The sequence below is a fragment of the Sorex fumeus genome, unplaced genomic scaffold (assembly GCF_029834395.1).
Source record: "Sorex fumeus unplaced genomic scaffold, SorFum_2.1 ptg000044l, whole genome shotgun sequence".
Classification (NCBI taxonomy): domain Eukaryota; kingdom Metazoa; phylum Chordata; class Mammalia; order Eulipotyphla; family Soricidae; genus Sorex; species Sorex fumeus.
The window spans coordinates 53788854-53801953 of NW_026606101.1; the positions used below are offsets into that span (position 1 = coordinate 53788854).

The 13100-nt window shown below is 43.1% G+C and overlaps 1 protein-coding gene and 1 non-coding gene across 2 annotated transcripts; one reads left to right on the forward strand and one right to left on the reverse strand.

Moving 5' to 3' along the window:
- The first annotated feature begins 4436 nt into the window (after window positions 1-4436).
- LOC130030836 (U6 spliceosomal RNA) lies at window positions 4437-4541 on the forward strand. The gene has a single exon (XR_008793514.1). It is a non-coding gene; the product is annotated as a U6 spliceosomal RNA (small nuclear RNA).
- A 1335-nt stretch (window positions 4542-5876) lies between these two features.
- On the reverse strand, window positions 5877-9439 carry RTP2 (receptor transporter protein 2). The gene is made up of 2 exons (XM_056122078.1): window positions 9276-9439; window positions 5877-6393 (listed from the first exon to the last, which is right to left on the reverse strand). The coding sequence occupies exons 1-2, from the start codon at window positions 9437-9439 to the stop codon at window positions 5877-5879; spliced, it is 681 nt and encodes a 226-aa protein (XP_055978053.1).
- Window positions 9440-13100: the final 3661 nt, after the last annotated feature.

Here is a 13100-nt window from a genome sequence, read left to right on the forward strand (position 1 = left end):
TGCAAGGCAAATGCCCTACCCGCTGTGCTATCACTCCAGCCCCCAACCTGCCTTGGTTTTTGCCTTGTTCTAGATAGTGCCCAAGATTGCTCTGACTTAATTTCCCTGCTCTTATCATCTGTGACTCAGTAACTTTATTCTTTCTGAACATGAATGAGCTTTGCCTCTGATGCATCTTTCATAATGTATTCTAAGGTGCATATAGCTCCTTGTCAGTCCTCTTGACCTCTTGACCACTTCTGCCCACCCTTAATATTGTTCCTCTTAAGACTCCTACTCTAGGAAACCATTTCTTACCTCTCAAGCTTAAATATAATCATATTATATTAATATGAGGCTGTCCTCTTAACAGGCTCAGTATTGACTAGTACATGTTGTAAACTCTTCACATCAGGGACTATGTCTATTTATCTTTGTGACCTGTCTCTGTCTGTCTGTCTGTCTGTCTCTCTCTCTCTCTCTCTCTCTCTCTCTCTTCGAGATTTATTTCTGAAGTGCAACTATCATCCAGATGGTCATAGGTGACTCTACCCATTAGGATTAAAGGGTTGTGGTCCTTGTTCAGGATCTTAGTCTCAACATTAGTCATGTTTTGAGTTCAAACAAGCAAGCATATATAATTCTTAATTTCTTGGAAGTCTGGACTGCTGACCCAGTCTTTAAAAACCAAGTCACAAAACCTACAAAATTATGCAGCTTGTTAAACCGGTTTCCTCTTTATAGGTATGGATAGGTGTGATGCCTAGTGCATGGGATTTTATGACAATGAAATTATTTACAGTAGCTGGCACAAAGTCAGATGCCCCCTTCTTTCCACTTTGATGGTCTATCAGTACCAGACACATATGATGGTTCTTAGTAAGAAAATGGGAAACTCAATAGGAAATCTTGCATTCAACCAGACAGGAATCTAATTAGCCATTCTGATGAAGCAGTTAATTTGTGCCAGGCACTGGTGATAGAAAGATGAAAAACAACTGACAGTGGTCAGCACACACATGTGCCAAGAAATAGAAATGATACATTACCAAAAGCATAGTAGAAGTAGTGGAAGATAGCTTCAAGGTGGTAATACCTTAATTTGATTTACCACCTGAGGCCATGAAGAAGGCTTCACACAGGATATTATGCTCAAGCTAATACCAAAGAAAAAAATTCTTCAAAGCCAAATGACAACAGTATTCCAGAGAGAGTGAACACTGGAATTTGAGAATCATTACCTTGATTAGAGCAGCAGGATAGCATAATGAGGACATTATGCTTGGTGTGATAATTATGCTTGATAGATTGAGAACATAAGTCCTGAACCAAGGGGACACTGAATTTCAACCTCAGCCCCAAAACCTACTAAATGGGTTACTATGAACCAGTTTCTTAACCTCTCTAAACCTCAGTTCAAAATATTATTATTATTACCTGCCTCAAAGGGATTGTTTTCAGAACTAATGAGACAAAGCACATTAAGTCCTTACTATAATCCTCACATGGAAAATTGTTTGAAATTATATTATTATTATTATAAGCAAATGCTTATTGAGCGCCTTCTCAATAAGCAATATTATTATTATTGTCTGGGAAATGAGCTGTACCAGACTCATGAGACTTAGTTTTTTACCCATAAGCAGGAAGGAGGTCTGGAAGAGCAAGGGAATGAGATGATCATATTTAACTATTAGAAAATCATTCTGGGATAGTGGCTGAGTGAAGGGTACACTGTAAGCAGAGAGGTTACAAGAAAAATTATTAATAAGGGAAGAAGCATCAAATTATGAGTTAAGGCAATGGTCAGTGGAAAGAAAAGCAAGGAGACCAACCCAACCAGGAGGGGTAATTGGGAAAAATAATCCACAGGTTACGGTGACCCATCAGTACAATGAGAAAGTGTCAGGAGGTAATTCCAAGATTTCAAAGAACTAGGAAGAGCAAGTTTGGTTGGCAAAGTGGTGATATCAGCTTTGGTAGTGTTGCTTTCAAGGGACACTCCCAAAAGACAGATTAAAAGATTAATCAGTGTGTCTGGAGCTCAGTGGAAATTCTTAGAGGAGTTAAAAAGGTCAGGAGTTTATTGATAACACTAAAATAAGTCACAAGTAAGTACATGTTTCTGAAGAGAAATAAAGTGACATATGTATATCCCTGGGACATATGTATATCAGGAATAGGTAAAAGTGAAAATATTGAAATGTAGAGAAAAAAGAAGTGAGAAAATAAGGATAAAGTACCACACTGGAGTCTGAATAAGAAAAAAAGAATACAGCAGTGAGACTAGTAAACTATGAGCAGAAATGTGGCCAAAGTATAATAGGGTTTGAAGTAACAGTTTTCCATATAGATATAAAAATGAGACTTCCATAAGTTAGGTAGAAAGTATCAGTACAAATAAGTATTATCTGTTGTTTTGAGAAATTTTACTTTGGGTCATAAAAACAAATTCATGGCAATAGAGGGAATGCAGAAACAAAGAAGGGTTATTTTAGTTAAATATGAAAAACACAAGTGTACTTACATACTGAGAAGACTGAGCTATCTTCTGGAATTTTCCTTGGACCTTATCTTACTTTGTCTCTCCTCTATGCTTCACTCATATTTAAAGTGGCTCTTCATCTCTCAACTGAAGGGTACTGTGTTCAACACCTGCCCCTTACCCTTGAAAATACTTCTAATACCACTAATCTAAGTGCCAATGGACCTTCTGGCTCCTATTCATCCATACTCTGCTTCTCCAGATATCCCTGAGACTCCCAAGGATTACCAAGGCAGAGGACGGACAGGAGACCTCAAGAGACCATTTGGGGGGCCAGAGCAATAATACAGTTTGTAGGGTGTTTGCACTGCATGGAACCAACCTGAGTTTGATCTCCAGTTTTCAATATGGTCCCTTGAGCCCAACAAGAGTAATTCCTAGGTGCAGAGCCAGGAGTAACCCCTGAGCATTTTTGGGTGTGGCCCAAAGACCAAAAACCAAAGGAAAAAAAAGAGACTGACTCTCATGCTAATGACATTTATCTTACCAGAAGCCACCATGTGTTTGTAACTGAACAAAACCCCATGAGACTCATACTCTGTGTAGGCCCAGCTGAGCATCCTTTGCAGCTGACATAGGTGAGTACAATCTACCATGCCTACTAGTTCACATCACAAATGCTAAAGACACCAAGCTAAATGGAAAACAACATTTGCACACAATAGACCAGATAATGGGCTAATATTCAAGACATGTAAAACACTCACAAAACTCAGAAACAGAAATAGCCCCACCAAAAGACATAGAGAGCAAACTCACTTTTCTGAAGAGAATACATTGATGACCACTAACTAGGCTTATGAAAATGTGTCACTGATCATCAGGTAAATACAATTAACATCACATGTATCTAAAATACATGAATCACATGTATCTAAAAGACTGGAAACAACCAGTGTAGGAGGGGATGGGTAAAAAAAGTCTTTCACTCTTTCACTGTTAATGAGAATATCATCTGGGTCAGTCTGTATGGAGACTTCTCAAATAGAGTTTCCACAGTAGTCCATGTTTCTACTTCTCACATCTACCCCAAGAACACATTAACTCAAAACTATACATATACACCTGATTCGCTGCAGTATTAAGTATAACAGCTAGGATATCTAAACAAACTAAATTTCCCATGACAACTGATTAAAAAAATATATGAAATATTACACAACTGTAAGGAAAAAGCAGCCATTTTTTTTAACTTGGACAGAAATGGAGGACATCATGTTAAGTGAATTATGTCAGAGAAAGAAACATCTGATGATTTCACTGATCTTTAGTATGTATATATACAAAATTAGAGAATGAAAGTAGTGAATGGTGACAAACTCTTGGTCTTTGATTGCAGAGCAGATTTTCAAGCCAGAGGGGAAATCAACTCCGAGGTAAAAGAAGAGAAGGACCAGGAGTGACCTAAGTACAGAGGCAGCAGCTGTTGGGCATTTTAGAGGTAACGTATAACAAAACCATACTTGTTAACACTATTATAACCATGCTACCAAAACTATAATTTAAAGTAGAGAGCTTCTGTTTTTCTGGTAAGAGAGTTTCTGGTTCCTATTCCATATAAAAATCACTACATAACTTAAATCAGTAGCCCAAGTCATATTTATGCCAGGGGAAATAGGCATGATACACTCCTCTGGGATGAGTAGGCAAAGTCAGAAGAAGATCTGGAAGTGGAGTTGCCTTTCACCACTGATTATGTGTCCCTTTGGTCATTTCTCCTGGAGGGATACACATAGCCTCATTTGTCACCTGGAAGACCCATACCCCAGACCTGCCTTCTCCACTTAGCTACTAAAACAAATAAAGAAATAACTACAAAATATTTTCATACAGGATGGCAGAGAAATAACCTCCTGCATCGTGCAAGTAGAGGTACCACAATCAATAGATTTCTTTAAAACATAAGAATGTGGTGCTCCCTTTGAAGGCATATGTACTAAAACTTGAATGACAGAGAAGATTAACATGACCCCTGTGCAAGGTTAATATGCAAACCCATGAAACATTCCAGACTAAAAAGAAGAATGTATCCTCCTTGCTCCAATCCAACTGACAGAGCATATGAGAGAGAGAGAGAGAGAGAGAGAGAGAGAGAGAGAGAAAGAGAGAGAGAGAGAGAGAGAGAGAATGAGAAAAGACAGGGGAATGGAATGGAGGGTAAGCAGGAATGAGACAGTGTTTTTCAATGAATTTCAACAACCCTTCTTTTTCCGGGGAAGGGGGGCATAGAAAACACTAGGATACACAGATTCCAGTCAACTCACAGTCAGAAGGACAGAGGTTAAATATTTATTTGTCGACATAACTACCACACCCCACCTGTTCTTATCTCCAAAAGGCTTCATACTGCATCTTTAAACCTGTACCCAACTCCTATTTTATGAGTTCTCATTCATAGAGAAATTTCTATGATGCTCTTCTTTATTAATGCAATATAATGGCTACTAGCCATTCAAAGACTACTGAACACTTGGAAGGAGACTGTTTTAAGGAATGGAATTATAAAGTTAATTTTATTTAAATTAATTTAAACTTAACTATCCCCGTATGATGATTGGATAGCACATTGTATCATGCTGGTCTAATTCTATCCAAGAGGACTCCAGCACCAGAGTGAAAAAAACTGAGCCTTTCAGAAGGATGGGGTGGATCTCCAAGGGAAGGGATTTGTGCAGATACAGAATCTTGATGGATTATTGCACTGAGTATGGCAATTGTCTGCTTGAAAGAGGATGATCAGGGAGGTGGAGCAGGTGAGCATTTTCCTTGCATGCATCCCACCTGGGTTGGATCCCTGGCATCCCATATGGTCCCCCAAGCAACACCAGGAGTAATTCCTGAATGCAGAGCTAGTAGTAACCCCTGAGCATCGCTGGGTGTGAACCCCACCCCCCCAAAAAAAAATCAGAGAGAATGGTCATACCATGGTGGTCAGAAGACCAGAGGAAGATGAGTTTTTGAGTATAAGGCAGGGACCAAAGAAAGAACCTACTGGGTTCCTAATGTGGTATGGAATATAGGAATGAAGCAAATGCAGGAATAGAGATGGAGGGGAGGAGGGACAGATATCTCTTCTATGGCTTAGTTTTGATACCAAACCTAAAGAGTCCTATCATTTTCATATCACCCTTCTCCTCTGCACCCCAAACAATGAAAATTTTATGGACAGGTCATTAAGAATCTTCTAAAGCAGACCTCCCATTCTCAATAAAGTTGAGACTCAAGGAGGTCACTGAGTTGTCCAATGTTATCACTGAACAAGTGGCAGAATCAGGACCAGACCGGGTTTCCTCCCCCAACCACCCCCCCCCCCCCCCGCCACGTTCCAGCCTCCCACCCGGAGCCGGCTCCACTAAAGGAAGGCAGAACCACGGAATGAGAACTGCAAGTACACGACGATCAGACAGAGCGAGGCCCAGAAGAGGCACCAGCGAAGGGAGAAGAAGTTAAAGCCCAAGGCCTCCTGGGTCTTCGACTTGGAGGCCCTAGCAAAGGTGTAGGTGGTCGCCTCCTCCTCCAGCAGCTTCTCACTGGGCTTCCAGTGCACGATGCCCGCCTGGCAGGCCTCGCAGAACTCGCTGCGGTGGGACCCACTGTCGGGGCGGCTGGCCACGTGGATGCGGTACTGGCCACCGTCCTCTTCGTAGCACTGCTCGCGCAGGCTGGTGATGAGGTTGTCCACCAGGTTCTCGATGTTCTCCTCCAGCATGCTGGATTCGTCCAGCCGCGAAGTGCCGCACTCGTAGCACAGCTGCTTGAAGACGCGCATGCGCACCGAGCCCGTGCGCTGGGCGCGATCCAGGTAGAAGTGGAAGAGGATGACCACGTGGGCCGACTGCCAGGTGTGCCAGCACCAGGAGCAGTGGAACCTGCGGGGCGGGGAAGGGAGAAACACAGAGGATGGGCTCTTCTCCAGAGATACCCTGTCCAGGAGGAGATAGGATAAGGAAAACTTTGTGGGCCTGAGCGTAGACGTGGAAGCAACTGTTTACCGCTGCTGTGTTCATTAGCACTGGACGCCTGCTGACTTCTGCCTATGCCTAGTGAGCTCCCTGGGGACTGTGGCAGTGCACTCAGGAGTCGGGTGCAAGAGCCATCTAGTTTCCAGCAGTGCGCTTGACCCTGCCGTTTGTGTGCCATTTGGTGGCCTTAGTTTCTCAGCCACTCACCACCACCGCACAAAGGACATGAATCTGGATAGAACTCCAGGGTCACTCCCACTTTCTAAGTCTTATTTCTTATCTGTGAAACAGAGCAGTAAGTGAAGGATTATGGCGTCCAAAACTCTGTGTAATCTCCTAGGAATCTCTACTAAAATGGAGGGACTAGGCCTTCTGCTGTGCAGACAAGATAGTTTTTACTGTGCTAAGCACTGATTATCCAGGATGATAAAGGATAAAGGCATGGATTGGGATAGCAGCCTGACATAATAGACTGATAAAGGTATGGATACATATGTAGCCAGACTGGGTCTTCCAGAGAATCAGCCCCAGGAAAATTGGAGGGGTGTGACCTGCAACTAGTCAAGCCCACTACCTCACTCCGCCTCAGTACTTGATCTCCTTGGGCAATGGCTCTTTTATTTCCTTCAGGGGCAGTTTCTTTTCTCTTTGAGATGGAACTCTCCTAAGCTATTACAAGTCTATACAAGCAACCAAGGCTCAGCTGGGCTCTCTGCCCTTACTGTTAACTCTCTCTGAGTCCATGTGTGATGCTCCTGAAGGACCACTCATGAAGAACTCAATCCCACAAATCACCACTAGGTAACCATCATGTGTCAAGCATCACATGGTCCAACATACAGACCAGCAATTCAAACCCTGCCTTTGAACTCAGAAGTCCCCTCACAATAAAAACATCTAGGAATACATAACACAGCTTAAGGCAGGGTTTGTGAGCAGAATATTTTGATTGATTCTGACCAGAATGGCCTACCCTCTTCCTCTGCTGGGTCAGAGATGTGGAACAACGGAACTCATGCATCCCAAAGTTGGGCTTGAAGGAGCCAATGGACAGAGTAAGCACTGGGAAAACAGGTCTTCAGCTCTATCTGAAGCCATATGGTCACCAGCTAGGAATATGAACAGCTGAGCCTGGGACAAAAAACCATGAACTAAGCCCCTCAATCTCTGATCCTGGACTCCTGTTTTAGGTGTTTTTCGGGTTTGTTTTGTTTTTTGTTTTTGTTTTTGTTTTTTTTTTTTTTGCTTTTTTGGTCACACCCGCCGATGCACAGGGATTACTCCTGGCTTATGCACGCAGGAATTACTCCTGGCAGTGCTTGGGGGACCATATGGGATGCTGGGAATTGAACCTGGGTCGGCCTTGTGCAAGGCAAACACACTACCCACTGTGCTATCTTTCCAGCCCCCCTGTTTGTAGCTTTTCGCTATCTATTTCCTATTTATCTATTTCCCCAAGCAAATTCAAGACCTTTAATAAGAGTTGTTTTCCCTTTTTCAAGACAGACCCAGATCTTAAATCCTGAAATAACAGACGTAGTGGGAGAGAACTTTAATGATCATGAAGCCATGTATCTCTTACTTACAAGAGAAAGAGACTATTCATGCACAAAGCTAGAGCCAGGACAGAACCCAGCACATAGCAGACACCCACATAGATACTTCCTGAATTGAAATGAACCAACCCATGTTAACTTTTCTGTGTTTTGTACCAAAGACAGGTTCACTCTAATATTTTCCTGTCTTGGGAGATGAGGGAAAATGCAAACTCTCCACTCACAGCATGCCTCCTTCTTTTCCCACCCTCTATGCTATCCTGCACCACAAGACGCATCATATGCAAACATGTGAAGCCACCCAGTTAGTGCATCCAATTCTTTGAACATGCATAAAAACAAGGTCATCTAATGGTCTCCCCAGGAACTCAGGGGTTTTCTCTGTCCTAGAATTGATAATCCCAGCTCTGCACACACACTAGAGATGAATTTGAACTGTCTGTGTAGGGAATTTTACTTCAGTGATGATATCTCTTTGGCCTCAAGGATCCCTTGCACTGTGAAAGACAAGCTTATTCTATGAAACATAAGAAATTGATCCCAGTGGACCTAGGGGAAGTCCTAGTTAAAGCTGAGTCGCCTTGCTCGATGATCTAAGGCTAGCCCCTTACTTTTGCAAATGTGAAAACCAGATCCATAAAGGAATGGGGACTTACCCAGGTTCACGGGGTCATTTTACTATGAAAACAGCTTCTAGGAACAGGAAGCAAAAAATGAACGTGTGTGTGTGTGTGTTTGTGTGTGTGTGTGTTTGTGTGTGTGTGTGTGTGTGTGTTTAAGTCAAAGTAACAAGTTGATTGACTATTTCACATAATAAAGCAATGACCCCCTACCTCCAAAGCCAAGACTTTCCCAGTGGGCCTGATGGTTTCTTCCCCTCATTTTGAACCACTTTTTAGGAGAGCGTGAAATATGAAAACACTCAAAATGTCAGAGAATGCAGACACATGGAAGATATTACAGCTTTTCATTTACTGAGGCTCAGAAACATAAGCAAATTTGTCCAGGGTCCGCAGGGAGCCAGTTGTAACGCTGGGGTTAGCACAACTTTTCCTTGAACCACTAGAAAATTCTTTCCCTGCTCCTAGCTTTTGAGACCACAGGACTGGTCTCCACAATTCTCTCTGCTCCCCCTTGAAAGGTGCATCCTGAGTAGTGCCCCAGACACTACCTGCTGGATTGTTCCCACCTTCCACCATCTCCCCCCACCACCGCCCAACCCCAGTCTCTCACCTGCCTGAAGCATGCTGCTCCAAGTACTGTTTCCAGCCTGGAGCCAGCTCATTGGGTTTGAGGTTGGGGTCCATGATGAGCTCCCAGCTGTCAGCTGGCTTTGCTACCTCCATCTTCTCATAGAAGACCTTCTTCCATTCGCAAGTGGTCAGGCTGGTGGACATGGTTCTATTGGCTGCAGAGGAAATCCAAATTCCACCTGAGTGAATGCCCGAAAGTGCCCTGGTAAGTGCACAGCACTTGAGTCTTTGAGGTCTGAAAAGCCTCATCAACGGGACTAGGAAGAAAAAAGGCCCCAGCAACCTCCTTTGTTGCCCTGGAACCTGTTTCCATGGCAGCTGGCAGGATGCCAAGAGCCAGGATGGGGCGGAGGAAAGTCTCCAGGGAGAGTTCAAGGGACCTGAACTAGGCCTGGGAGGCTGGGCTGGTTGGAAGTAGTGGAGATGGGGTGGGAGAATGAGCTCCAGGTCAGAGTCACCCAAGTCTCCAGGAATATCGGGAGGCAAAGACTCTTAGAAGGTCATGCTTTCAGTTAATTTCAAGCATTCTCTGCACCCACACTAAATGCTATAACTATGACACTCTTGGGAATCATAGAGAAATGTGACGAGGCAATACAGAAACTGCAGCACCCACCTTCCACCCCGAATACCATGTATAAGGACAGTTGTTTATATAAGCTGCTAGTCCTCTGTTCCAGCTAAGGCAGGGATTATTCACTTTGTCTCATTGACCAGACTGGGAAACAGATTTTCGTATCTCTTAAGTGGCTCATCCAAGATTCAGGTCCAGGCTTTGATAAAAACAAGTCCACGTCTTCAATTACTGCAGTACTATTGAATTCCTAATATGGGGTATTGTGGTACTGAGGAAAAGAAATGGGGTCCTTTTGCTTGAGAACACCTCACACCAGTGGTGCCATCCTATGAAACACACAAGTAGACACATTCTCTTGGGATGATGAAGCATCTTCTAGCTTGGTGCACAAGATTTCATAAAGAACAGAACTACAATTTGGAATCCTATATTATTTATTTTAGCCTGATTTCTTCAGAACTGGGCTGCTGAGAGTTCACTAAGGGTTCCCTTAGGAGCCGGTCAGGTGAGATGGGGCAGGGAGGGACCATGAGTTCAGAGGAATTGAGTGAATCCAGGCATTCGTGGTGCAGCCTAGAGTCGCGTGCTAAGGAAGAGTGATTCTTTGGGAAATGTCAGGATATTCTCTCCTCCCCTCTCTTCCCCTCCCCCACAAATGAAGAAGAAAAAGAATCTGTAAGAGAAAAAGGGAGAATTGTCAGGGTTTTGTCTGTTTATTTTTATTCAAATGATGCAATCCCCAATGGTCTATGTAGGGCTTAATTTAGAGTGGAAATCATCAAAGCAGACAGAAATGTAATCTTTCTGTAAAACAGTGCTATTTTTGCCCCAAAGTGGGTGAGAGAAAACTTACTTGTAATACAATCAGTGATGAATAATTCCCTAAATTTTCTGTGAATGACACTGGACTGTTCCAAAAGCCTCTGTTAAGAACCCATTCATATGTAAAGGGGCAGATCTGCGGCTCCTTCATACACCAACCGGTTCATTTTACATCACTAGATTTTAAATCTAGATAACAGGTTTGAAAATTGAGAAATTTGTACTCCTTTGTAAAATGAAATACCCTGTCACCTGTGACCTGCAAACAAAATTGACAAAGGAGAAGGATATCAAAAGAACCTCTCTCCCCTTTCAGTTTGGAATGTGGATTGATGAATGCACTTGAAAAATATTCATTATTGAAAAAGTTTCAGATTAGAATAATACAAGGAATGCCAATGTGGCACCTACATGACAAACTAATAAGGAAATGGAAGTGAGCATAATAAAACTACTTGGCTGCTTTTGAAAGCTGCCTCCCTTACCCAGGAGATTTCAATCCCTGGCCTTAATAGGGATATACCCACTCCACCCATTCCACTACTGAGAAGAATCCCTTTGCTAGGTCTGGTAACTGGATTCTTGTCTTGCCTCGCAGAAAACAATGTCAGAAGCATGCGAGCAGTAAAGTAAAAGCTGATTTTATTTGGAGGATTTTAGAAAGCAGAAGGAGGGAAATTGAGAGAATGTAACATGCTTAAGAGAGGATGCAGGCTTCTTCAAAGGAGGGAAGTACCACTACACACACCCCAGCATTAGATATAACAGCATGAAGTATACATTTCAAGAGGTGAGATGCAGGTGACACATGTGCTCGGCCACATGGGCACAAGCAACATAAGGGCTTGAGCAGCATATGCACCCACTTCCCTTTTGTTCAACATGGCTTTTACCTACCCCCACGTGGGGTTTCTACCTAGGTAAAAGTTCCTTGCTAGGGTGGTTGCCAAGGTAATAGAGTTGGCAGTGGTCAATGGTCTTCTTTGAAATTCCTTTCCTGGTCTTTTGTTCCTACTGGAGCTTCTCTTGGAGGGGGGTCCAGTCTTCTCTGAGTCTGTTGCTGGTCCCAGGTGAGGGTCTTTGGTTCCTGTGCTTGCAGCCTTGACCCTATAGGAATTCCACTGCCGGGGAAACTTCCCTGTCAACATCAGGATTATGTTGTCCCACAGGCATCTGAAGTAGAGTTGAGAGGAGGAGGAAGGTGAAGAGAGGAAGAAGAAAGGAAGGGGAAAGAGAAGATGAGAACTAAAAGTAGTGTTGAGTATAATTGAGAGGCCCAGGATATTTCTTCATTAGAAAAAAAAATTAGTCAGAAGAAATGCAAGCTCTGTCTTCTTTTCCCCTTCCACAGTTGAAGGAAACTTGGATGATGCTGCAGAAAAAAATCTGACTCTCTGGAATGTGTCTTCAGAAGCAGTTTAGAAAGGTCACCAGCATGCAGCTCTCAGCATGACCCAAGCCCTAGTCTTTGGGCAGGGAGTGACCCCTGACCCTTGGAACAACAGCATAGTGATAACTGTCCATGGCTGTCAACCTGTATGTGTAACTGAGCATCTTCTGGAAAAGATTCCCCTACTCTTTTTTTTTAATTTTTATTAGTGAAACACCATGAGGTACAAGTTGTAGATTTACAAATTTTTGTGCTTGGGTTTCAATTATACAATGATCAAACACCCATCCCTCCACCAGTGCCCATTTTCCACCACCACAGGTCCCAGTATCCCTCCCACGCCCCACCCCCATCCCACCCTGCCTCTGTGGCAGGGCATTCCCTTTTGTTCTCTCTCTTCTTTTGGGCGTTGTGGTTTGCAACAGAGGCATTGAGTGGCAATCATGTTCGGTCCACAGTCCACTTTCAGCATGGATCTCCCATCCTGGGAGGATCCTCCCAACACCCTTTATTTCGTGCTCCTTTCTCTAACTGAGCTGCCTTTTCCACTAGAATGTGTGGCTGGTCTCCAAGCCATGGAGCTCAAAAGAAACAGTGACCAAAATACAAAGACAGTCTACAGAATGGGACAGGATATTTGCTGAATACACATCTGACAAGGGGTTGATATCAAGGATATACAAAATACTGGTTGAACTCCACAAAAAGAAAACATCGACTCTTTTTTTGAGAGCAACCAGAACAGCTACAAGCTTCTCAAGATTTCATCCTTGCTGGTAGTCAAGATTTCAAACTCTATGGACTGTGCTTCCAAAACACCTCAAAGTCAGCAGTAAGGTCTGTCACTTTTTAGGGCTTTATTATAGTAAGCAAAGATTTGGTGAGAAATCCAAAATACATAAAGTAAAAAGAGGTGGGTGGAAGTGAGAGCACTTTATGCAAAGCAAAAATGATCGTGGGGTTTGATGTTTCATAGTCTAGGAAGGAAATATTTTAAATGTTGTACTATAAAGAGA

Coding starts and splice junctions, on each gene's coding strand:
- RTP2 (XM_056122078.1), bottom strand. CDS start 9,439: ATGTCCACCAGCCTGACCACTTGCGAATGGAAGAAGGTCTTCTATGAG. Junction 6,394..9,275: donor GAGCAGCATGCTTCAGGCAG/GTGAGAGACTGG, acceptor CCCGCCCCGCAG/GTTCCACTGCTCCTGGTGCT.